At 43.0% G+C, this 24,949-nt stretch overlaps 2 protein-coding genes across 3 annotated transcripts in view; one reads left to right on the forward strand and one right to left on the reverse strand.

The window, feature by feature from the left end:
- Nucleotides 1-12,560, reverse strand: part of MACO1 (macoilin 1) — a 107,487-nt gene extending 94,927 nt beyond the window's left edge. For both annotated transcript variants that reach the window (XM_060784433.2, XM_060784432.2), the window contains exon 1: nt 12,259-12,560. In XM_060784433.2, the coding sequence (XP_060640416.2) occupies nt 12,259-12,338 (80 nt within the window). In that variant the 5' untranslated portion in view covers nt 12,339-12,560. The remainder of the gene's footprint in view (nt 1-12,258) is intronic.
- Nucleotides 12,561-22,613: 10,053 nt separating this feature from the next.
- The window catches only part of RHCE (Rh blood group CcEe antigens), a 71,722-nt gene continuing 69,386 nt past the window's right edge, over nt 22,614-24,949 (forward strand). Inside the window, exon 1 of the mRNA XM_067460547.1 lies at nt 22,614-22,853. Within this exon, the coding sequence (XP_067316648.1) occupies nt 22,706-22,853 (148 nt within the window). The 5' untranslated portion in view covers nt 22,614-22,705. The remainder of the gene's footprint in view (nt 22,854-24,949) is intronic.

The raw sequence follows: 24,949 nt of genomic DNA on the forward strand, positions 1-24,949 counted from the left end.
TGAAGCTGCACCATCAGGAGCACAAGAGTAGATGTTCTGGTAACAGGTTCAAGATGGTCATCGAGCTTAAATACTGAGATGCCTCAGGAATACTACCAATATTTCAAGCCACAAACATAGGGGCATATACTGATTTTTTTAAACTCCAAACTCACAAATAACAAAAAGCTCTAGGAACAGAAAAACTAACCACCTGTCATTTTAAAAGGATAGGGTACAGTAAACTGATAGTATCTTTTAAATTATTTGATGGGCACCCAGTGGCGCAATGGGTTAAACCCTTGTGCTAGCAGGACTGATGACTGAAAGGTTGGCAGTTCAAACCTTGGGAGTGGGGTGAGCTCCCATCTGTCAGCTTGAGCTTCCCATGTGGGGACATGACAGAAGCCTCTCACAAGATGGTAAAACATCTAGGTGTCCCATGGGCAATGCCCTTGCAGACGGTCAATTCTCTCACATTTGAAGTTTCTCAAGTCCCCCTGACATGGAAAAAAATGATAATCATCTACCTATCATAGTATAGGATTTCGAACCCTTATTGCAAATGTAAACACACTAATGTTAAAGACACATACCTTATGAAAACACAACTCAAAATGTCAAACTATTAAGCCATAAAATACCTGCAGCAGCTTATACACAACAACATTTTTATCATGCATATATAAATGCCTCCATCATCGCTGGAAGCAAATACAATCCAATCTAGAAATAAGATCTGCAAAATATCGTAGTTTTTTCAACATGCAATTGTTTACCACTAACACAGAGAATATCGTTTTTCTGACACATAACAGTTCCTCTTCTGGCTAAGGAGTATTTCCTTCCTTCCCTTAGGCAACTGTATTTTATTCACCTTCCCCCAACATCCCTGCAGGAATATTCAAACGAAAGCCAACAACTGTGTTTTGCTTTTGGCAGGAAATAATAAAAGCAAAATAAATGTTGGCTGCCAAATTAGGATTAAAGCAATGTGTGAACCTGATAAAATGGTTGATTAATACATAAATAAACACAGTGCAAGTTAACCAGGTTACACATGTTCAATGGGCAAGTTGACTGCGAATCTTGAGATTGTTCATCCAATTTTTGCAGGGAAGGCATAAATGTTTGGTAAAGCTAAGGTCCTGTGACCTGCCAAAGTGACTGAGCAGTATTTGTGCTGAAGCATGTGGCATGATCTGTAGCACTGATTAGATAACCTTCTGCTTTGATCCCGTTTTCACTGGTTTCTGGAGGCAACAAAAACAAACTTTCCTTGTGCATAATCACGGACCTGTCTTCAGCATGAAGTTTTAGGCATCCGAAAACACTATACTTTTGAGACTGCTTGTTTAAAACATATAACTGACTACAGAACCACCAGTTTAATAGGGACTAGCTCACAATTCAAGTCTAACTATATAAAAGTAAGCTTCATGGGCAAGGTCCATAAATGTAGGTTCTCTTAGGAAAGTTTCTGGGAGGTCTGTTGTCCACTTATGCTGTGCTCCTGCTGCTACTTGCGACAGCCATTTCTGCACTATATATATGGGTGACAATAATAACAGATCTAATATAATCCATCAGCCTCTAGAAATCCAAAGGTTTCCAAAGTGGGCTTTTGCTACTCCTGTGAGAACCATACATACAATCAGTGGAGGATACCAAACCTATCAATTGGGAGAAGGAAGGAATCCCACTGGAGCATTGCAGCACAGCAGAATACTTGGGAGTTACCTTGGACCATGCTCTGACCTACAAGAAACACTGCTTGAATATCAAGCAAAAAGTGGTTGCTAGAAACAATATCATATGAAAGCTGACTGGCACAACCTGGGGATCACAACCAGACACAGTGAAGACATTTGCCCTTGTGCTTTGCTACTCTGCTGCTGAATACACATGCCCAGTGTGAATATGGCTCTTAATGAGACATGCTGCATTATCACAGGATATCTACGCCCTACACCACTAGAGAAATTATACTGTTTAGCTAGTATTGCACCACTTGACACCTGCCAGGAAGTAGCAGCCAATAATGGAAGAGCCAAGGCAGTGACATCTCTTGCCCATCCCCTGTTCAGATATCAGCCAGCATGCCAACGCCTTAAATCTAAGATTTACAGAGATACTCACAGGAACACCTCAGCAAGCGAGAGTCCAAAAGTGGCAAGCTAAAACCCGGAACCTCAAGCCATGGCTGATACTGAATGAGAGACTCCCCCCAAGCACACAGAAGACTGGGAATCTTGAAAGGCACTGAACAGGCTGTGCTCTGGCACCATGAGATGCAGAGCCTACCTTAAGAAATTGGGCCACAAAGTGGAGTCTACGACATGCGAGTGTGTAGAAGAGCATATCACAGACCACCTATTACAATGCAGCCCGAGCCCTGCCACATGCACAATGGAGCACCTTCTTATAGCAACACCAGAGGCACTTCAATTGACCAGCTACTAGTCAAAAGACATTTAGTAGAATGTCAAGTTTTTAAACTCTGTGTGTTTTTAAATACATTACTACTGTACCCTCGTTTTGCTTCCAATATGATGAATAAATTGTTGGGAGAAACACAGCCCAGTCTTCTGTTATTAATGCAAGGTTTTTTGTTTCCCTAGGGTTGCTCTCCTAGAGATTTTAAAAGATAATCCAATCTATAAGGCCTCCACTCTGATTTAAGTAACATGAATGCCCAGGGAGATTATTCAAACCACTGTTTTTTGACTTTCCTGACAATATTTTGTTCAGCCTGCCAATCCTTTTCCTTAAGGTTTTGAAAATCAAAGAATACTATTTATTTGTTGTATTGAACCATTAGGTGACAAGGGTTCAGTCCACATTCCTAGATCTTAGTGGACTGCTTCTTGTGCCCACCCTTTTTAAAACCCCTGCAAATATAACTTCCAATTTTGAAAAAAGTATGTGTTAAGTATGGGGTGAATAAAAATGGTCAATGAAATCCCTTTAAGGATTTGAGTGGAGAAAATTAGAGCAAAAGGTTCAGGTAAGGAGGGGATCCATTGCCCCCCAAATGTCCATTAGATATGCATGCAATACAAATGCAGTGTACTAACAATGCAGGAAAATGCATCTGAAAAAAATCTCTAATATTTCATAACAAAACCATGACTTCATGTCGGCAACATTTCTTTGGTATACAAACCAGATTTTTATGTTTTATTCTCATCCCAATTAATTTTCCATGAAAGCTGTTAGGATAAAAGTCATACCATGTTTTAATTTAAATCCATCTATTCCGCTTCTTACAAGATCTCCATAAAAGCATACCTCCTTGTGTTAAACCAATAACAAGTCCAGTTTAATTTGCCATAACTTTACATCAAAAGGCTCCTTGAAAGTGTACAACCTGACAGTATCATAGCACCTCTAAAAGCAAAATGTTATATTAAAAGCTTAAGAACCATACACAACCATAATTCATGGCTGTTAAGAATTGAAAACCCAAAAAGTTGGCCAAATATAGTTGTACAACTAACAGAGACCACACAAAGTCTCTAATTTTTGCCTTTGACTCTCACACAACTTTAAAAACAAATTGACCTGTTACATATTTTAGCACCAGAAAGAAGAGGGATCTAAGACAAGGTATGGAAAGGAAATTCAATAGCTCCGAGGATCAATTATCTTGATGATTTTGGGGAAGGAGGAATAAGAATATCCTGGAGGAATATAATACTTATAAACACGTAGGCAGGGTAACTCTAATAACACCTTAGGCAAACTTTTGATTCATGATGCACAAGATTTTGTGTGTGGGAGGGAGAAATATAGGAGTGAAGCTCAAGAGGAAAACTGAAACATGGGTAGCGGCACAATAAAAAGGCTATTGTTAATAGAGATGGGGCAGAAAGAAAAAGAAGACATTTGAAAGAAAGGAAGTTGCAAAATGTGTTTTGACCACAGAATTGTGAGATTCTATGTATATTCCCTAAGAAAAGACATCAAAGGAAGCTAGCATTATTCAAAGGAAGATCTTCGGATGCTGAAAGCACTTTGGTATACAAGGCAAAGTGTACGGTGATGGCACTTTAAGATGACACCCAAGTCTGCAATGTATGTAGCAATAGGGTGAAAACTCTTGTGGGGGGAAAAAAGCATGAAAGGAAGTATAAGAGAAGCATCTCTAGAAGATAGTTACAAAAATAATCTGAAAAAGCTTATAAAAAACAGGTTGAGTATATATAAATCTCTGAAGTTACACTTTAAAAATGTACCTACTCCGACACATACAAATTCAGCTTAAGAATGGCATTGAATAGCTGCCTATGTTGTAAAACCATCTTGAGTCACCTTCAGGTTCGAGAAAGGCAGGGTAGAAATATCATAAATAAATAAAAATAGAACAAACCTACAAAACCTATCTTGTTTGTAACTTGGGGACTGCCTGTATACTTGCTCTATGGCAATGGTTCCCAAACTTTAGTCCTCCAGGTGTTTTCGGCATCAGTCCTTGTCAGCTTGGCCAACATTCAGGACTTCTGGGAGCTGAAAACCCAAATATCTGGGGAACAAAATTTAGGAACAACTACTCCATGGAATGAAATATGTGGAAATAATAAAGTTGCTAGAAGTTTGATCACAGTTGATGATTGGCAGCATCAGAGCGATATGGGAACGTTGGGTAGAATTATGTATTTTTACATGGTAGAAAAGTCTGCTGTGAATAAAACAGGATTTGCAGTTACTGCCTAAGTTCCAGGCTTACATAAAATTTGTATTGACACCTCTGAAAGTGTACTTCCTTGTATTCTCAGTACATGAAGTTGATCCAGTTTATGAATGTATATTATTGTTGAATATATATTATTGTTGTTTTAAATGGCTATTTTATGATGTTTTATACTTATTTTTGATGTATTTGGATTGTTGTTTACATGATTTTAATATGTTGTAAGCCGCTTTGGGTCCTGTGAGAAAGAAAGGATGTCACTATCTCAGCCACCCATGTGGACAATTTAAGATTTTGGAGTATTTCAGATTTCGGAATTCCAGATAACAGATGGTTAAATCCACAGAAAAGTAAGCTTTGCATGAGAAGGTTATTGAGAAAAACTGGGGAGAGAGAGTGGAAGATTAAGAACAACAATGTCTTTGTGAGAATTTTGAAGGAAGTTTTGGATAGGGACTTCTAAGTGTAAATCAGTCAAAGGGGAAACAGAGCAGCAAATCCATGGGAAAGCAGAATTATTACTCAGTGACTATGATGGCTAGGAATTATGGGTCTTGTAGTCCAACACACCTGAAGGACACCTGATTGACAAAAGCTGTTGCATCCCTGGACACTTTGGACTCAGGGTGCACCTACAATGTAAAATGAATGTACAGGGTGAGGAAGCATAACTTCCTTTTTTTAAATGCGCGCCATTCAATCGGTTGAAGACATAGCGGAGCACTAGTGGTCTCGTTCAAGAGGCAGGAGTATAAAGTTTTATCCTGACACAGCTCAGTCACCATCATGCGTTGGAACAGTGAGGAGCGTGCTTTTGCCATTAAGGCCTACTTTTTGAGCGGATTTGGAGTGGCCGGCCCACTCTCCAGTTTTGGCCCCTTGTGATTTTTTTCCTATGGGGTTTTTTGAAATCCTGTGTTTATGTGTACCATCCAAGGACCCTACAAGATTTTAAGACCAACATCCAGGAAGAAATTGCCAACATAATGCCTGCTATGCTGGCAAGAGTCATGACAAATGCTAGAAATCGGTTTACTCAGTGTATGGAGAATGGAGAATGGGGGGCGTCACCTACCTAATTTGATTTTCAAAACTATGTAAAACAAAACTTTAGGTATGTGCCTACATTATAAAATAAAAGATAAAAATTTCTGATTCATACAATGGGTTTTATTAAGTTTTGAAAAAAGGAAGTTGTGCTGCTTCACACAGTAGTTCAACACCACTTTAACTGCCACTTCAAATGTACTCATGGGAGTTATACAAGGTCTTTAGCTTTCTCTGATAAAGAGTGCTGGTGCTTTACCAAACTACAGCACTAATCTAAGGCAGTAAAGTGGTGTCAAACTGCATTCTTTCTAAAGCACAGAACCTGCCTCAGAGGGCGAAAAACCCCTCAGTGGGAAATTCTAAAGGGCAAAAATTGCCAAGGGTGATTGTACAGAACTGATGATGTGAGAGAATATGAAAAGATCTGAGTGTATGTGGAGAAAAATTACTGAGTGGGTCCTCTAGCATAGGGCTATTAACATAGCTGTCCACAGTAACTGGGGTTGCAGAAAAGAGAAGAGCTAGGAGCACAATGTGCAGTGGGTTTGAATTTGAAGGAAATTCTAGAGCAGCACTTTATCAACAGTCTTTTAGATGCAAAACTATAAGTCTCATTAGCTTCGATCAATGGTCTGCCGTGACCGGAACTGCGAGTCAACAGCATTTCTGGATCAAGGAAGTCTCAACGAATTGTCACTGTACTACTTTGTGTGCATATTGGAAACTAAGAACGAGGGTGATGGGGTCAGTAGGATGCACATGCACAGCACTACCTGTGGAGTTTTTAAATATATATATATATATATATATATATATATATATATATATATATATCATTTCCCCCTATTTATGTTTTGGGAGAGATGATAAAAGAAGCTTTCTTATTATGAAATGTTTTTTTGGGGGGGAAGGGCTGTGGGTGAGTAATTGGGCCAGCAATCAAACTTCCAAGTGAGACCTGGAGAATACCATAAAATGTAAAGAATTGTCTTTGCTGTTCCCAGCTTCTACTGAAGCTCCTGAGAAGACTTGATTATTATAGTGGTGGAAGTGAAAAACAGGCATGGTTAAGTGCATGAAAACTTAAGGACAGATTTGTCAACATATGGAGAATAATAATCAGAGAACATACAACACAGGAGTCACTCCAGCGAAGGAAACCTACTAGGAGACAATACCATATGCGGAAACCTCAGCAGCTGACTGTCTGCATGTCAGAAGAGAGGGAAAATAATTGAGGAACAGTCCCCAATGTGGGAAAAGGCAATAGTTGTGTGTGGTATCCCTTTTGGCCCTGAAAGAGTTGCAGTCACCCCTAAGTTGGGTCACAAAAGAGTTCATGTGGTTAACAAAGAACTGAAGGAAATGTAGCCCTAATATCTGGCTCTTATATTGGTAGAAAAACAACACGTAAATTATTTTGTTGAGAGTCACACCTGTGCTGTATTTTGGATGAACATCAAATCACTGAGGAACGATTTCCAACACGAAGCAAGGCAGCAGGTAAGCCTTGTGTCCCTTTGGCCCAGAAGACCTGCTGCTTCACCTACGTTGGGTCACAAGAAAGCTCCTATGGTTAACAAAGAGCCCCAACATTTAGCTCTTATATTGGGAGAAAAGCTGGAGCATAAATGTGTTTGCTGGAGTCACTCTGGTGTTGGCTAGGTTGTACCTTGGGAGAGCATGGAGGGACAGTCTAGTCTCCAACATGAGTATCACCTACCATATCTTAACAAATCTGTTCTTAGGTTCCCAGGCACATAGCCACGCCTCCTCAAACAATATATAAGTCCAAACACACACTGACAAATTTGGGGATAATGGGAGACAGAGAATAACAAAGGGGGGATGAATTTAGAAGTGGAGAGGAGCAGAACAGGAAAGAATGGGATGCCATAAGGAAGAGGGAGCAGGCTTGTCTTCTGTGCCCTGGAGACATAGGGCCCTTCCACACAGCCATATAACCCAGAATATCAAGGCAGGAAATTCCACAATATCTTCTTTGAACTCAGTTATCTGGGTCCATACTGCCATATAGTGCAGTTCAAAGCAGAAAATGTGGGATTTTATTCAGCTGTGTGGAAATGGCCCCAAGATAATCCAGCTCAAAGCAGATAATATGAATTAGATGGCAGTGTAGGAGGGGTCTAGGGACTCAATGGAGCCATGGGTTCAGGTGCCTTCCGCACAGCTGTATAAAACCCACATTGAACTCAATTCTATGCCAGTGTGGACTCAGATAACTCAGTTCAAAGCAGGTATTGATAGATTATATGTCTTGATATTCTGGGATATATAGCTGTGTGGAAGTTTTATTCAGCTATGTGGAAAGGGCCCCAGATAATCCAGTTCAAAGCAGACAAAGCTTTCTGAACAGGCCTTGGGAACCTAGTGCAATAGATCAACATGGAACTATGTGAAATCAAATACTGGAATGGCTTAGACAATGTTTTTGGACGACAAGGCTAATAGTGAAGGTAGTGGTTTTATATGTTTTTAAATGTTTTAATGTATGTATTTTATAATTCTGTTATAAATGTTTATTGTAATTTTTACATTGTTTTCATGGCATCGAATAGCTGCCTATGTTGTAAAGCTGCCTTGAGTCACTTTCAGGTTCGAGTAAGGCAGGGTAGAAATATTGTAAAGAAATAAATAATGTGGATTATCTGGTTTGATAATATGGATTATATGGCAGCGTACAAGGGGCCTAGGGATTCAATGGAGCCACGGGTTCAGGTCCCTTCCACACAGCTGTATAAAATCCACAATGAACTAGATTCTATGTCAGTGTGGACTCAGATAACCCAGTTCAAAGCAGATATTGATAGATTGTCTGCCTCGATATTCTGGGTTACATGGCTATGTGGAAGGGTCCTTTAATAACAGGGAAGGAGATTCCACCTGGGGCCCTTCCATGCAGCCTTATAACCCATAATATTAAGACAGAAAATCCCACAATATCTGCTTTGAACTGGGATATCTGAGGGTTGGGCTTGCCCAGGAATGAACCAACTTTGGCCCTCCCTCCAGGTGTTTTGGACTTCAACTCCCATAATTCCTAACAGCCTACCGGAAACTCCCACATTATCTGAGTATGGACTCGGGGTCCTTCCACACAGACATATAACCCAAAATATCAAGGCAGAATAACCCACAATATCTGCTTTGAACGAGGTTCATCTGGAGAGGCCCTGCTCACGATTCCACCTGCGTCGCAAGCGCACTTGGTGGGGACGAGGGACTCTGGAACACCCTCCCCAAGGACATCAGACAAGCCCCAACGTTGGCAGTCTTTAGGAATCACTTGAAGACCTGGCTGTTCCAGTGTGCCTTTCCAGAATAGGAAACTCCCAGCATCATGTCCCAGTAGCACTTTATTAGAGATTTAAGATTGTCTGCACATTGCACCTACCATAGAATCCTTACATTTCACCTGGCATGTCCAGCACTTTTAACTGTACCCATTACATTGGCCCGGCCCAGTTTTTAAATGTGTCACGGTGTATTGTTTTATTGTTTTTACTGTTATTGCTTTAATGTTTTTTGGAATTGAACCAAACGTGGCTCACAGGACTCCCATGACCAACAGAAAACACTAGAAGGGTTTGGTGGGCATTGACCTTGAGTTTTGGAGTTGTAGTTCACCTACATCCAGAGAGCACTGTGGACTCAAACAATGATGGATCTGGACCACACTTGGCACAAATATTCCATATGCCCAAATATGAACGCAGATGGAGTTTGGGGGATATAGACCTTGAAATTTGGGAGTTGTATTTACTGGGATTTATAGTTCACCTACAATCAAAGAGCATTCTGAACCCCACAAACGACAGAATTGGGGCAAATTTCCCACACAGAACCCCCATGACCAACAGAAAATACTTAAGGCCATCCAGTCCAACTCTCTTCACCAGGGCAAGAAAATCTAATCAAAGCCCTCTTGACAAAGAGCCATCCAGTCATAAATATAGATAGATAGATAGATAGATAGATAGATAGATAGATATGATTCACACAAACACACAGATATGGTATAATAGATTTGAAAGGGACACCTAATGAAGGACAATTCTATGTTGCCTGTTCCAAAGTAGGTAAACCAGACAGTCTCTACATCAACACCGACAAAGAAACAACAAGAAATACTGTTTACCCACAAGCATAAAGAAATTACATATATTAGAAACCAACACCTTCTCATTACAGCAACGTGTGGCAGGAGACGGCTAGTTTTTATATAAAGAGATAACTAGAGGTCCCCTGCCAGGCGTTGCTGTGGCCCAGTCTGGTGATCTGGAAAATAAAGTAATGAGAAAGTGTTGGTTTCTAATATATGTAATTTCTTTCTGCTTGTGGGTAAACAGTATTTCTTGCTGTTCCTTTGCCAGTGTTGATGTGGAAATTGTCTGGTTTGCCTACTCTGGAACATGCAACATATCTTTATGTCCTTCTTTAGGAGTCCCTTTCAAATCTTTGATACTGCATCTGTCATATACATGTGTGTGTGTGTGTGTGTGAATGGCTGGATGGCCCTTTGTCAGGAGGGATTTGATTATGTTTTCTTGCCCTGGTGAAGGGAGTTGGACTGGATGGCTTTAAGGCAGCATTTCTCAAGTCAAGACCCCGGGGGGGGGGTCACCAGGGGGGTGTCAGAAGGGTCACCAAAGAGTACCAGAAAACACAGTATTTTCTGTTGTTCATGAGGGTTCTTTGTGGGAAGTTTGGCCCAATTCTGTCGTTGTTGGGGTTCAGAATGCTCTTTGATTGTTGGTGAACTATAAATCCCAGCAACTACAACTCCCAAATGACAAAATCATAATTTTTTGAGTGATGGTCACTCCTTGTGTAGTGAGATGCTTTGTTGCCAAATTTGGTGTGATTTCGTTCATTGGTTCTTTTGTTAAGGTACTCATTATGCACAGAGCATTTTATATATATAGATAATAGGCTTGTTTGATCAAGAAAAAATTTGGTTCTAAACTCGCTTCGTTTTCAGGGGGCGCCAGCGTTTCGAATTTCTGAGGACTTCTGAAACTTAAGATTTCAAAATTTCGTTAATTACGAATCGATTCGTTAATGGCAGACGTGATTGCGCAATGCGCTAAAAACACCTCCAAACAGGACAGGGGGAACTTCTGAAGCATCCCTCTCCCTCTATTGCTGACTGTTGGTGATAAAACTTACAACTAACAGAAACCAAATTAAAATCACTTAAAATTAATTAAATAATAAAATAAATAAAATAAATAATAAAATAATAAAGTAAAATAATAAAATAAGTAATAAGATAATAAATTCTCTCCAGGAGGAGGAGGAGGAGGATGGGGAGGAAAGGCAACGCTGGCACCTTTTCTCTCCTTCTTTCCCGTCTTAATAATTACGAAATAATTACGAAAATTTGGAAAAATTGTTTCGATTCTTAATTAGAATCATAAAATCATAGAGTTGGAAAAGACCTCATGGGCCATCCAGTCCAACCCCCTGCCAAGAAGCAGGAATATTGCATTCAAATCACCCCTGACAGATGGCCATCCAGCCTCTGTTTAAAAGCTTCCAAAGAAGGAGCCTCCACCACACTCCGGGGCAGAGAGTTCCACTGCTGAACGGCTCTCACAGTCAGGAAGTTCTTCCTCATGTTCAGATGGAATCCCCTCTCTTGTAGTTTGAAGCCATTGTTCCGCGTCCTAGTCTCCAGGGAAGCAGAAAACAAGCTTGCTCCCTCCTCCTTGTGGCTTCCTCTCACATATTTATACATGGCTATCATATCTCCTCTCAGCCTTCTCTTCTTCAGGCTAAACATGCCCAGCTCCTTAAGCCGCTCCTCATAGGGCTTGTTCTCCAGACCTTTTATCATTTTAGTCGCCCTCCTCTGGACACATTCCAGCTTGTCAATATCTCTCTTGAATTGTGGTGCCCAGAATTGGACACAATATTCCAGGTGTGGTCTAACCAAAACAGAATAGACTCTTCACACTATTCCTGCATGGCTCGATATTGGATCGTAAGCTAATTTAAATACGAATTAATAACGACTTTAGAAACTAATGAACACGATCAAACAAGCCTAATAGATAATAATGACAGGGGAGAAGATTCCACCTGGGGCCCTTCCACGCAGCCATATAACCCAGACTATCAAGGCAGAAAATCCCACAGTATCTTATTTGAACTTGGTTAACTGAGGGTTGGGCTAGCCCAAGCATGGGCCAACTTGGGCCCTCCCTCCAGGTGTTTTGGACTTCAACTCCCACAATTCCTCACAGCCTCGGGCCCCTTAGCGGCCGAGGAGGGAAAGGGGCCCGAGGCTGTGAGGAATTGTGGGAGTTGAAGTCCAAAACACCTAGAGGGAAGGCCCAAGTTGGCCCATGCCTGGCTGGACGGCCTTTCGTGGTCTCTTCCCAGCCCAGGATTGTGCGACGCCTTCTCCCCGCCCCACCATTCCCTGAAAGCGTGAGGGGAACGCTCGTCCTGGAGACAATGGCCCGGAAGGGAAGGGAGGCAGGCCGAGGCGCGGCGGGCGTGGGCCTTACCTGCCGTAGATGCCCTCGGTGATGCGGTTCCGCTTGAGCGGCCGCCGGAGTTTGCTGCAGTCGGCGCTCCGGCGCTTCATCCTCTCTCCAGGCCCGAGGCGACCCAAGCAGGCCTCGGCCTCCTTCGCCTTCCCGCCCCGCTCGCTCACAGCCGCCCCATCCCGCGCGCAAGGCCCCAGGAGCCGCTTCGCCCCCGGCTCTTTGTCCCCTCCGGCTTTCCGTCCCTCCCCGCCAGACAAGGAAACAAAGGCATACAAAATAATTTCGGGTCGCTCCCTCCTTCCTCACCTCCCTCCCTCCCCTCGCCCCGCCTCCTTTGACCCACGAGCCAATCCACACACTGGAACTTATCAGGCTTCCCACCCGAGTGGGAAGAAAGGCAGGCGAAAGAACCAATGGGAAAACGGGAACGTAAAATCCCCGCCTCCATTGTTCCCCATCCCGCCCATTCAATAGAACGGCGTTTAGAACAGCCTGTGACAATAAGGCGCTGGTGGATTGATCCCTCTGTCGCCCAATGGTTGCTCGGAAGAGAATGAAGGCGGTTTCGAAGCCTAAGTGAAGGAAAAGGAGGGGGGGAAGGGGGAGGTTGCGTTCTACTTCTTGCTTTGACATTTCGGTTGATTGACGGCGCTTCCGACCAATAAGATCCGGACATAAAGATTCGCGTAATTCAAGCACCAAAGGTAGAAAGAGGCAAAGGTTCTGCCTTCTATTGCAGGCTCCGCCTTTCTTTGTGACTGACAGGGATCTGATCCAGTAGAGATCAGGACTGAAGATATGACTGGAAGGAGACCCAATCAAAAAGGAGGAAGGTGAGGCCGCACGTGAAGGGCTTTGGGAAAGTGAGCCAGCCAATTAGGGAGCGAAGAAGGCAGGAGGGAACGAATGAAAGCAAGCCGGAAAGGGAAAGGGAGCCACATCTGGATGTTGCATGCTTCTTTGGAGAAACTTGGCTTTTTAAACTTATTGCCACAGTCAAAAAGAGTCAGAGGTGGAAATTGGCTAGGAGAGTAGCTGGGTGGGAAATAATAATGGCACAACTCCTTGTCCTTGTACAAGTAATAGTCTTGTTGATGGGAAGCTTCCCACTGGAGGGGAAATCATCTATTGGACAGATGGCAAGCTATTTAACCACAGGAGACTGAAAGCCAAAACCAAGATCACAACAACATCTTACAGAACTCCAATATGCCGATGATAACGTAGTCTGCGCATTCAGAAGAAGGTGTTTAGGTCACTCTAAACCAGCGTTTCTCAACCTGGGGGTCAGAGGGGTCGCCAAAGACCAATCAGAAAGGTGGGAGGTGAACTACATCTCCCCTAAATCACTGTCAATTCATCCCAAATCCCTCCAGTATATTCTGTTGGTCATGGGGATTCTGTGTTGGACGTTTGGACCAACTCTATCATTGGTGGGGTTCATTGGACTCTTTGATTGTAGGTGAACGATAAATCTCAGCAATGACAACTCAAATACAAAGCTTTAATTTCCCCAAACCACCAGTGTTCACATTTGGGCATATTGAGTATTCTTGTGAAGTTTGGTCCAGATCTATTATTGTTTGAGTCCACAGTGCTCTCTGGATGTAGGTGAATTACAACTCCAAAACTCAAGGTCAATGCCCACCGAACCCTTCCAATATTTTCTGTTGGGCATGGGAGTTCTGTGTGCCAAGTTTGGTTCAATTCCATTCCTGGTGGAGTTCAGAATGCTGTGGACTCACACAATGATTGTGAACTCACACAATGATCGATCTGGACCGCACTCGGCACAAATACTCCATATGTCCGAATATGAATAGAGATGGAGTTTGGGGGAAATAGACCTTGACATTAGGCAGCTGTAGTTCCTGGGATTTATAGTTCACCTACAATCAAAGAGCATTCAGAACTCCACCAACAATGGAATTGAACCAAACTTGGCACACAGGCCTCCCATGACCAACAGAAAATACTGGAAGGGTTTGGTGGGCATTGACTTTCGGTTTGGGAGTTGTAGTTCACCCACTTCCAGAGAGTACTGTGGACTCAAAAAATGACCAAACTTGGCACGGATACTCACTATGCCCAATTGTGAACACTGGCGGATTTGGGGGAAAATAGACCTTGACATTTGGGAGTTGTAGTTGCTGGGATTTATAATTCACCTACAATCAAAGAGCATTCTGAACTCCGCCAAATATGGAATTGAACCAAACTTGGCAAACAGAACTTCCATGACCTAGAGAAAATACTGGAAGGGTTTGGTGAGCATTGACCTTGAGTTTGGGAGTTGTAGTTGACCTACATCCAGAGAGCACTGTGGATGCAAACAATGATGGATCAGGACCAAACGTGGCATGAATACTCCATATCCCCAAATGTGAACACTGGTGGAGTTTGGGGAAAATAGACTTGACATTTGGGAGTTGTCGTTACCAGGATTTATAGTTCCCCTACAATCAAAGAATATTTTAAACCTCACCAATGATAGAATTGGTCTAAACCTCCCACACAGAATCCCCATGAGCAACAGAAAATACTGTGTTTTCTGGTGGTCTTTGGCGACCCCTCTGACACCCTCTCGCGACCCCCCCAGGGGTCCCGACCCCCAGGTTGAGAAACACTTCTCTAAACACTTTTGCAGAAGCATACAAGAAACTCAGCCTGTCATTGAACATTGAAAAAACCAAAGTGCTCTTCCAGCAGTCACCAGCCAATCCCTCTCCAATGCCAAAAATAAAGCTTAATAGTGTAACACTAGAAGGGCTTGGTGGGCATTGACCTTGAGTTTTGGAGTTGTAGTTCACCTACATCCAGAGAGGATTGTGGACTCACACAATGATCGATCTGGACCACACTCGGCACAAATACTCCATATGTCCAAATATGAATAGAGATGGAGTTTGGGGAAAATAGACCTTGACATTAGGCAGCTGTAGTTACTGGGATTTATAGTTCGCCTACAATCAATCGCCTACGAATCCCACCAATGATAGAATTGGGCCAAACTTCCTACACAGAACCCCCATGACTAACAGAAAATACTGTATTTTCTGATGGTCTTTGGCAACCCTTCTGACACCCCCTCGTGACCTCCCCCCCCCCCAAGGGTCCTGACCCCCAGGTTGAGAAATGCTACATTTCCCAGAATTCTGTGCTCTCAGTCTCTTTCCCAGCAAACTCTGCCTTCTACTTGTTGCTTCCTTAGCCTAATGGTGGGAGGTCATTAATTTAAAAAGGAGAGGAGAGCGAAACTATACTGGAAAAAATCCACGAAGAGGTACAGGAAATATTACATATAAGAATCCCATTTAAACCAGAGATATTCGTATTAGGCATAACAGATCCAAAGATAGACAAAACCACAGACAAACTTCTTTTCTTATTGAATACAGCAGCAAGAATCTGCTATGCAAAACTCTGGAAGAAAGAAGATACTCCAGAAATTAAGGACTGGACAGAAAAAATATTAGATATTAGAAACATGGACAAGTTAACATACCTGATATCAAAAAATAAAGGAACCCCAATAAAAGAAACTGACTGGACAAATGTGACAAGTTACTTAAACCAAAGAAATAGAAATATAACAACGTAAGTAGAAGAGAAAATAGAAAGAAAATACAGACGGAAGAAAGAAAAGGAAAACCCACTTGGAAGATATGAAGGAAATCAACGAGGGAGACCATCTGTCTCTACTGTTTTTTAAATCTTTTCTATTTCTATTTCTACAATTTTTTTCCTTTTCTTTCTCTTCTTTACCCCCCTTTTCCCCAACTCCTGCTTTCTTCCTTTTCTTCCTCATCTTTCCCTTCTTTACCCCCCTATTCTTACCCCTCTTTTACTTCACACTTTTCAACTCAGATACACTGTATGTAACAAAAGGAAACTTTCAATAAAGATGATTAAAAAAAATTAAAGAGAAAGGCAGATTTTTGGGGTTTCTTTGCTTCCTTGCGCTGAAAATGAAACTGACTTTGGGAAGCTTCCGAGAGTTACGAAATGCAAATGAAAAAATATTGGGTAAGTTTCGATTGTTAAGTTTTTTAGTGTGGGCCATGTCCACGTGTCAGATATTGCGTCATAAATATGAATTTGATACGATTTACGACGACGAACGAAGAAATTGCACAACCCTACCATCTAGTGCCTTAAATCTTGAGTTAAGCCTTGGTGGTTTATGCATTTACACTGTAGAAGTGATGCAGTTTGACACCACTTTTACTCCCATGGATCAATGCCAGGGAATTGCGGGACGTGTAGTTTTGCATGTCTTTGAACTAGGAACAAATTCTCCAGTATGCTATCTATGCCTGTCTACAATAAGTAAGGGAAATAACAGCTGCCTCTAGAATCCTTTACCAAGAATGGGTGGATAGTATACCAAAGCAAAGATACTGATAGTGAAGCCAAAATTCAGCTACCCTTTTAAACTGGAACAACATTCAAACTGTGTGTGAAAGCAACGGTAGCAGAAGTTTATTACTTTCAGGCTTGAAAGGATGTCTGATACAGAGCCTCCACTCAAAAGGTATCAGACCTAACCATGCAATACAGTGCAAGGCAAGGTGCTGTAGCGGGTGGTCGCCTCTCAGCTCCGGGTTTCCTGGATGACATCAACTATCTGGATCAGTCACAGTCTGGCTTCAAGCCTGGTCACGGTACTGAGATGGCTTTGGTCACCTTGGTGGATGACCTCTGCAGGGAGCTGGACAGGGGGAGTGTGACCCTGCTGGTTCTCTTGGATATCTCAGCGGCTTTCGATACCATCGATCATGGTATCCTTCTGGGACAACTCTCCGGGATGGACCTTGGAGGCCCGGCCCTGTCATGGCTCCGGTCTTTCCTGGAGAGTTGTTCCCAGATGGTGAAGCTGGGAGACACCTGCTCAGACCCCTGGCCTTTGACCTGTGGGGTCCTGCAAGGTTCAATTCTGTTCCCCATGCTTTTCAACATCTACATGGAACCGCTGGGAGAGGTCATCTGGGGTTTTGGAGTTGGGTGCCATCTCTATGCAGATGACATCCAACTCTACTACTCTTTTTCACCTAACTCCAAGGAAGCCCCTCAGGTGCTGGACAAGTGCCTGGCTGCTGTGGCTGTCTGGATGAGGAGGAACAAGCTGAGTATCAATCCCGACAAGACAGAGGTCCTCCTGGTTGATCATAAGCTGGATCGGGGTATAGGGTGGCAACCTGTGCTGGACGGGGTTGCACTCCCCCTGAAGTCACAGGTCCGCAGTCTGGGTGTCCTCCTGGACTCATCACTTACGCTTGCAGTTCAGGCATCGGCGGTGGCCGGGAGGGCGTTTGCACAATTAAGACTCGTGCGCCAGCTGCGACCATACCTCATGAAGGCGGATCTGGCCAGGGTGGTCCATGCTTTAGTCACCTCCAGATTGGATAACTATAATGCACTCTATGTGGGGCTGCCCTTAAAAATGGCCCAGAAATTTCAATTGGTACAAATTTTGATTGGTGGAGATGAGGGAGAGGGCCTTTTCGGTGGTGGCCCCTCGACTCTGGAACTCACTTCCCAAGGACATCAGACATGACCCAACTCTGGCAGTCTTTAGGAGGAGCCTGAAAACGTGGTTGTTCCAGTGTGCCTTCCCAGAATAAGGAAAACCCTCAGCAATATGCCCTCAAAATGCACTTTATTACTGATTTAGGACTGACTGCGTTCCCTCATCTCTCTTTGAAAACCCTATACCAGTTATATCCTACCTTGTTCATGCCCAGCATTATTTTTTATATTTTAAACTATTACATTTGGCCCGGCCATAGGTTTTTAAATGCTTGTGTGTTACCGTTTATTGTTTATTTTTTGTTTATGTGATTTATATTAATTGTATTGTATTGATTTTTTGTTATTGCTTTTGTTTATTGATGTGCTGTGGGCTTGGCCTCATGTAAGCCGCACTGAGTCCCTTGGGGAGATGGTAGCGGGGTATAAATAAAGTGTTATTATTATTATTAATCCCATTTGACAGCCATTCAGAGGATCCACTCCTTCCTCTGATTGGCTCAGAAATGGCCAAGACAGGATCTGAGCTTTCACTGGCTAGGGACTCCCTGTGATGTCAGAAGTGGGCAGAATCTCATGACGGGAAAAATGAAGAGCTGTTATTTGTCCATTTGAAGCTGGAGTCATTTGGAGTGTCCTCCCAGGGGGAAAGGGGCAAGATTGATGAAATGGTTTAAGGCAGGCCCTCCAGGTGTTAGGAATTGTGGGAGTTGAAGTCCAAAACACCTGGAGGGCCAAAGTTTGCTCATGCTTGGTTTAAGGCAATATGCCAATAGTCCAGAATAGGATTATAGGTTACGTCCGGTGTACGCAAAAGTGTGGGTTGATGAGACAATGAAAAAGTTGTGTAAACATAAAGAGTTCAATGGTCTTTTCCTACCAGCATTGTCTCCTTGGGGTGAGCTCACCTCATAGCAGGACATTGGAAGAGTTTCACATACACATATGTAGAACATGATATTTCAAGATTTTCCTAGATGCACTGGACCATATCTGCACATCTCTATTTCAGTGCATGTTAATATAAAACATATATGCATTACTCCCAACTAGTTTATAACTATGTGCATACTATAAAGTATACATCGCAGATATTTGGTCTGTACACTAGTACAGCTACTCACGCATTAGACTGCACACAACTGTACTCTTGTAGAATTATTCCCATGTAATGAAATGTCCTCATTTTCATACAGGGTTTTTGTGGTTTATATTTCATTTCTTCAAGCATTAGAGCTTCCAGCAAACACTAGGAATAAGAAATGTGTGTTTCAAATAAATACAGAACAAAGTCCTGGTGAATTCAGTGAGCATCACATAAGATTTTACTTTCCAGAAAAGTAAGTTCTCTCTAAAGCTGGGGTGTCAACCTCATTTCAATGGAGGGCCACATCAGCCTTATGGTTGCATTCAAAGGGAGGTTGAATCCGTGGACAGAGAATCCATTGGTAGAGTACCAACTATATATATATACACACACACATATACACGCATGCACGCACGCATACACACATAGTGATCAGTGCTCTTTAATTTTTATTTATTTATTTATTATTTTATTTACCGTATTTGTATACCGCCTTTCTCGGCCCGTAGGCGACTCAAGGCGGTTAACAGAGAAAAATTCAGTGCTTACAATGTCATATCTTTGAACTTAATCAAGTTTGAATGTATTTTAGTTCACTATTATGGAAGTCTTAGGATAATGATTATTGTCTATTTGTGCACGTTTCTGTTTTTGTTTTTAATGTTGATACGGTCAATGGACTAATCAATAAACTTTGCTTGCTTGCTTACAATGTCATAAATATAATTAAAAACATAACTTATAATAAAAACTAAACAAATCAATAAAATATAAATTCATAGGCGTTTCCTTGTGAAAAACGTTGTCCGGACTCATTGTCTAGTCGTTCCATTTTCCTGTGTCAGTTACTCTGCATTTGTAAACGCTTGTTCAAAAAGCCACGTATTGATTTTTTTCTGGAATGTTAAAAGGGAGGTTGCCAATCTAATATCTATTGGGAGGGCATTCCACAGCCGAGGGGCCACCACCAAGAAGGCCCTGTCTCTCGTCTCCGTCAAACATACTTGTGACAGGGCCTCCCCAGACGATCTTAAGGTCCTAGATGGTTCATAAGGGGAGATGCGTTTGGACATGTTAGTTTTGCCAGAACTGTTTAGGGCTTTATAGGCTAAAGCCAGCACTTTGAATTGTGCCCGGTAGCAAACTGGCAGCCACTGGAGCTGGCGTAACAGAGGAGTTGTACGCTTCCTGAGCGCTGCTCCTGTTAGCAATCTGGCTGCCATTCGTTGGACCATTTGAAGCTTCAGGACAGCCTTCAAAGACAACCCCACATAGAGCATGTTGCAGTAGTCTATAAGGCAGTGTTTCTCAACCTGGGGGTCAGGACCCCTGAGGGGGTCGCGAGGGGGTGTCAGAGGGGTCACCAAAGACCATAAGAAAACACAGTATTTTCTGATGGTCATGGAGATTCCATGTGGGAAGTTTGAGCTAATTCTATCGTTGGTGGAGTTCAGAATGTTCTTTGATTGTAATGAACTATAAATCCCAGCAACTACAACTCCCAAATGTCAAGATCTATTTTCTCCAGACTCCACCAGTGTTCACATTTGGGCATATTGAGTATTTGTGCCAAGTTTGGTCTAGATCAGGGGTCCTCAAACTTTTTAAACAGAGGGCCAGGTCACAGTCCCTCAAAATGTTGGAGGGCCAGATTATAATTTGATTATAATATCTTATTTGTAGTGCAAAAGACACTTAAAAACAATACAATAATTAAAATGAAGAACATTTTTAACAAATATAAACTTATTAGTACTTCAATGGGAAGTGTGGGCCTACTTTTGGCTGATGAGATAGGATTGTTGTTGTTGTTGTTGTTGTTGTTGTGTGCTTTCAAGTTGTTTCAGACTTAGGTTGACCCTGAGCGAGGGCCCGGGCCTTAGTTTGAGGACCCCTGGTCTAGATCCACCACGGCATGATTCCACAGTGCTCTCTGGATATAAGTGAACTATAACTCCCAAACTCAAAGTCAATGCCCATCAAACCCTTCCAGTGTTTTCCATTGGTCATGGGAGCCAAGTTTGGTTCAAATCCATTGCTGGTGGAATTCAGAATGCTCTTTGATTATAAGTGAACTATAAATCCCAGCAACTACAACTCCCAAATTACAAAATCAGTCCTCCCCCAACCCCACTACCATTCACATTTGGGTGCATTGGGTATTTGTGCCCAGTTTGGTCCAGTGAATGAAAATACATCCTGCATATCAGATATTTACATTATGATTTATAACAGTAGTAAAATGACTGTTATGAAGTAGCAACGAAACAATATTATTGTTGTGGGTCACCACAACATGAGGGACTGGATTAAGGGGTCGCGGCATTAGGAAGGTGGAGAGCCACTGCTATAAGGGATGTGACCAGAGCATGGACTACTGTGGCCAAGTCAGACTTCCCAAAGTACAGGCGCAACTGGTGCACAAGTTTTAACTCTGGCAATGCTCCCCTGGTCATCGCCAAAACCTGGGGTTCCAGGCTCAGTGATGAATCCAGGATCACACCCAAGCTGCGTCTTCAAGGGGAGTGTAACCCCATCCAACACAGGCTGTAACCCTATTCCCTGTTCGGCCTTACGACTGACCAGGAGTACATCTGTCTTGCCTGGATTCAGTTTCAATTTGTTGCCCTCATCCAGATCATTACAGCAGCCAAGCATCCGTTCAGGACCTGAACAGCCTCCTTAGTAGCAGGCGGGAAGAGTGATAGAGTTGGACATCATCTGCATACAGGTGACATCGCACCCCAAAACTCTGGATGATCTCCCCCAGCGGCTTCATGTAGATGTTAAACAACATGGGAGACAATATTGAACCCTGAGGAACCCCACAAGACAAGGGTTTTGGGTTGAACAGGAGTCCCCTAGTGACACCTGGGTGCGACCTTCCAGGCCCATTCCAGCAAGGCGTCCCAGAAGGATATAGTGGTCGACGGTATCGAAGGCCAATGAGAGGTCCAACAGAACTAATAGGGACACACTACCCTGTCTAGCTCCCAGTGTAGATCATAAATTAAGGCAATGGTTCTCAGCCTGTGCGTCCCCAGATGTTTTGGCCTTCAACTCCCAAAAATCCTTACAGCTGGTAAACTGGCTGGGATTTCTGGGAGTTGTAGGCCAAAACACCTGGGGACCCACAAGTTGAGAACCACTGAGCTAAGGCGACCAAGGCTTTCTCGGTTTCATGTCCCGGTCTAAAGCTAGACTGTGCCAGATCCAGATAATCCCTGTCTTCCAAGAGTATCTGGAGTTGTGAGGCCACCACACGTTCCGGGACTTTGCTCAAAAAGAGGAGACTGGAAACAGGCTGATAGTTGACAAATTGAGTGGGGTCCAGTGATAGTTATTTATTTATTTATTTTTATTTTTATTTTATTTTTACCCAGTTTGTGTCCCCAGATATTATTGAACAGCAACTTCCATCACTTTTGATTATTTGCCATGCGGACTGGGGATAATAGGGATTGAACACCATATTCACAAGCCTTCTCTCTAAATCAAAACTCCACTATTGTGGTACTTTGAAGTTCACTAATACTAGTTTAACCACGGGCACATGCAAATTATCTAAGGTTAGGGCATTTCTCAACAGTTGCAGTCTTGTTAACAACGCCATTCTGGCACAGCTGTCTCCCATGGCACTGGATTGCAAGTTTGCTCAACAACCGTCAAGCATCTGTCTTTGCAATGTAGCCTGCTGGACTGCCTTTGATAAGGGCTCTATGCCGCCTGGGATCTCTTATCATGCCCAAAAATTCTCCGTCACTCTCTTTTCCTCTTCTTGAGACTAATGGAACATTTCAACAGAAGCAAAATTACTAATGACTTCTTGTCTTTAATGCTGAACCAGAAATGGCTTCCCAATACCCACCAAGTCTCCGGTTTCGTCTGCCTGCATTCATACTCTTTTTGGAAGCTGCTTTCATCCTGATTTTTTACTTCTGTTTTACCTATGACCATCACAAGCAACATCTTCAACAACACCCTACTCTCTATGCAGGTATGTTTGCTTATTGTTAGAGCTGTATATTTTCTTAAGTTTCACTGGTACATGAAGCTCTTCTCTTGCTCATAAGCATGGTTTGTGAGGACTAGAGAGAGGGTTTCTTGGTGGTGGCACCACGGCTCTGGGACTCTCTCCCCAGGGAAATTAGACCGTACCTTGCGAAGGCTGATCTGGCCGGGGTGGTCTATGCCTTGGTCACCTCTAGGTTGGATTACTGTAATGCGCTCTAGGTGGGGCTGCCCTTGAAAACGGCTCGTAAATTCCAACTGGTCCAACGGGCAGCGGCCAGGATGTTAACTGGCGCTCCTTACAGAGAGAGGTCAACCCTCCTGTTCAAGGAGCTCCACTGGCTGCCGTTTATTTTCCAAGCCCAATTTAAGGTGCAGGTGCTTACCTACAAAGCCCTGAACGGTTTGGGACCAGCCTACCTGCGTGACCACATCTCCGTCTACGAACACACGCGTTCACTTCGTTCATCTGGAGAGGCCCTGCTCGTGATCCCGCCTGCGTCTCAAGCGTGTTTGGTGGGGACACGAGACAGGGCCTTTTCTGTGGTGGCCCCCCGACTCTGGAACACCCTCCCCAAATATCTTAGACAGGCCCCTACATTGGCAGTCTTCAGAAAGAACTTGAAGACCTGGCTGTTCCGATGTGCCTTCCCAGAATAGGAAATCTCCAATACCAAGTCCCAGAAGCACTTTATTAGAACTAAGATTGCCGCACACTGCACACTGCACTTACCCTATAATCCTTATATACCACCTGTCACATCAGTACTTTTAATTCTGTACCCTCAGAGGCGGCCCTAGGTAATTTTCAATGGTAAGCAAACAGTATTTTGGCGCACCCCCCCCCCCCAACCAATCATTGATATATATTTTCTGTTTGTCGTGGGAGTTCTGTGTGCCATATTTGGTTCAATTCCATCATTGGTGGAGTTCAGAATGCTCTTTGATTATAGGTGAACTATACATCCCAGTAATAGTTCACCTTGCCGCATTTGCTCCCTTGCCTGGCCCACTTTGGGTCCGGAGGCGTGCCTGAAGACCGTGTGCACCAAAAGTCACCTCTTCTCCTGACTTTCTCCTCAGCCATTGGGACCGAGAGAGAGAGAGAGAGAGAGAGAGGTGGAGATGCTCAACTTTCCTGAAGGTAGGCGCAAAAACAAAGGAGGGAGATACCTCCAGCAGGAGGGGCTCTCTCTCTCGCGCACCCGGTGGCCGGGTGGAGCAGGAACGAGAGGGGCTAGGTGAAGCTCAAGGTCCCTGCCCCTTTGGGAAGAGGATCGCCCGGCAGCAAGGCAAGAAAGCAGAGGCTCCCCCCGGACTGCTAGGGCTGTTGTGAGCTGAGGGGGCGCTCCCCAAGTGGCAGTCGAGGGGCATTTACAGAGGCGCCTCTGCGCCCCTGGTAAAAAAAGTGTTCTGCGACCGCTTACTTCGTGTAATGGACGAGCCGCCCCTGCATGTATAAATATGTGAGAGGAAGCCACAGGGAGGAGGGAGCAAGCTTGTATTCTGCTTCCCTGGAGACTAGGACGCGGAATAATGGCTTCAAACTATATATAGTGAATTTTTAAGTATATAAAAAGTGGTGGAACAATTCACGGGAAGGGGATTCTGTCCGTTTTGTAAGGCACTTCCAAGTTGTCCAGGGGTGGATCATATTCTTCACCTTCTTGAGACTATTGTCTTTTCTTCTTGTGGAGAGAATGAAGTCCGATTATTATTTAAGTTTTGCCTTATTTTATTAAGCCAACAATGTTCTTTTCTTTGCCGGGAAGTTTGTCTAATAGTATTATCGTTGATATTGTTATTATTATTCTTATTAGTATTTTACGTTTTTATTTATTTTTATTTTATTATTAATATTATTTATTTATTTGTTTGTTTATTGTTATTGTTATTACTAGTTATTCCTTTTTAACCTCCTCTAAGTATTGGAGGAAGTTACTCCAGTTTGTTGTTTTAGTCGTGTTACTCTTTTGGGATATTCTTTGAGTGTAGCTACATACATTAAAGGAAGTTTAATATCCAGTCTAGCCTTTAAAGATGACGATGGGAGAATACTAGGAGTTTTGGTTAATACGAACG

The sequence above is a fragment of the Anolis sagrei genome, chromosome X (genome assembly GCF_037176765.1).
Source record: "Anolis sagrei isolate rAnoSag1 chromosome X, rAnoSag1.mat, whole genome shotgun sequence".
Classification (NCBI taxonomy): Eukaryota; Metazoa; Chordata; class Lepidosauria; order Squamata; family Dactyloidae; genus Anolis; species Anolis sagrei.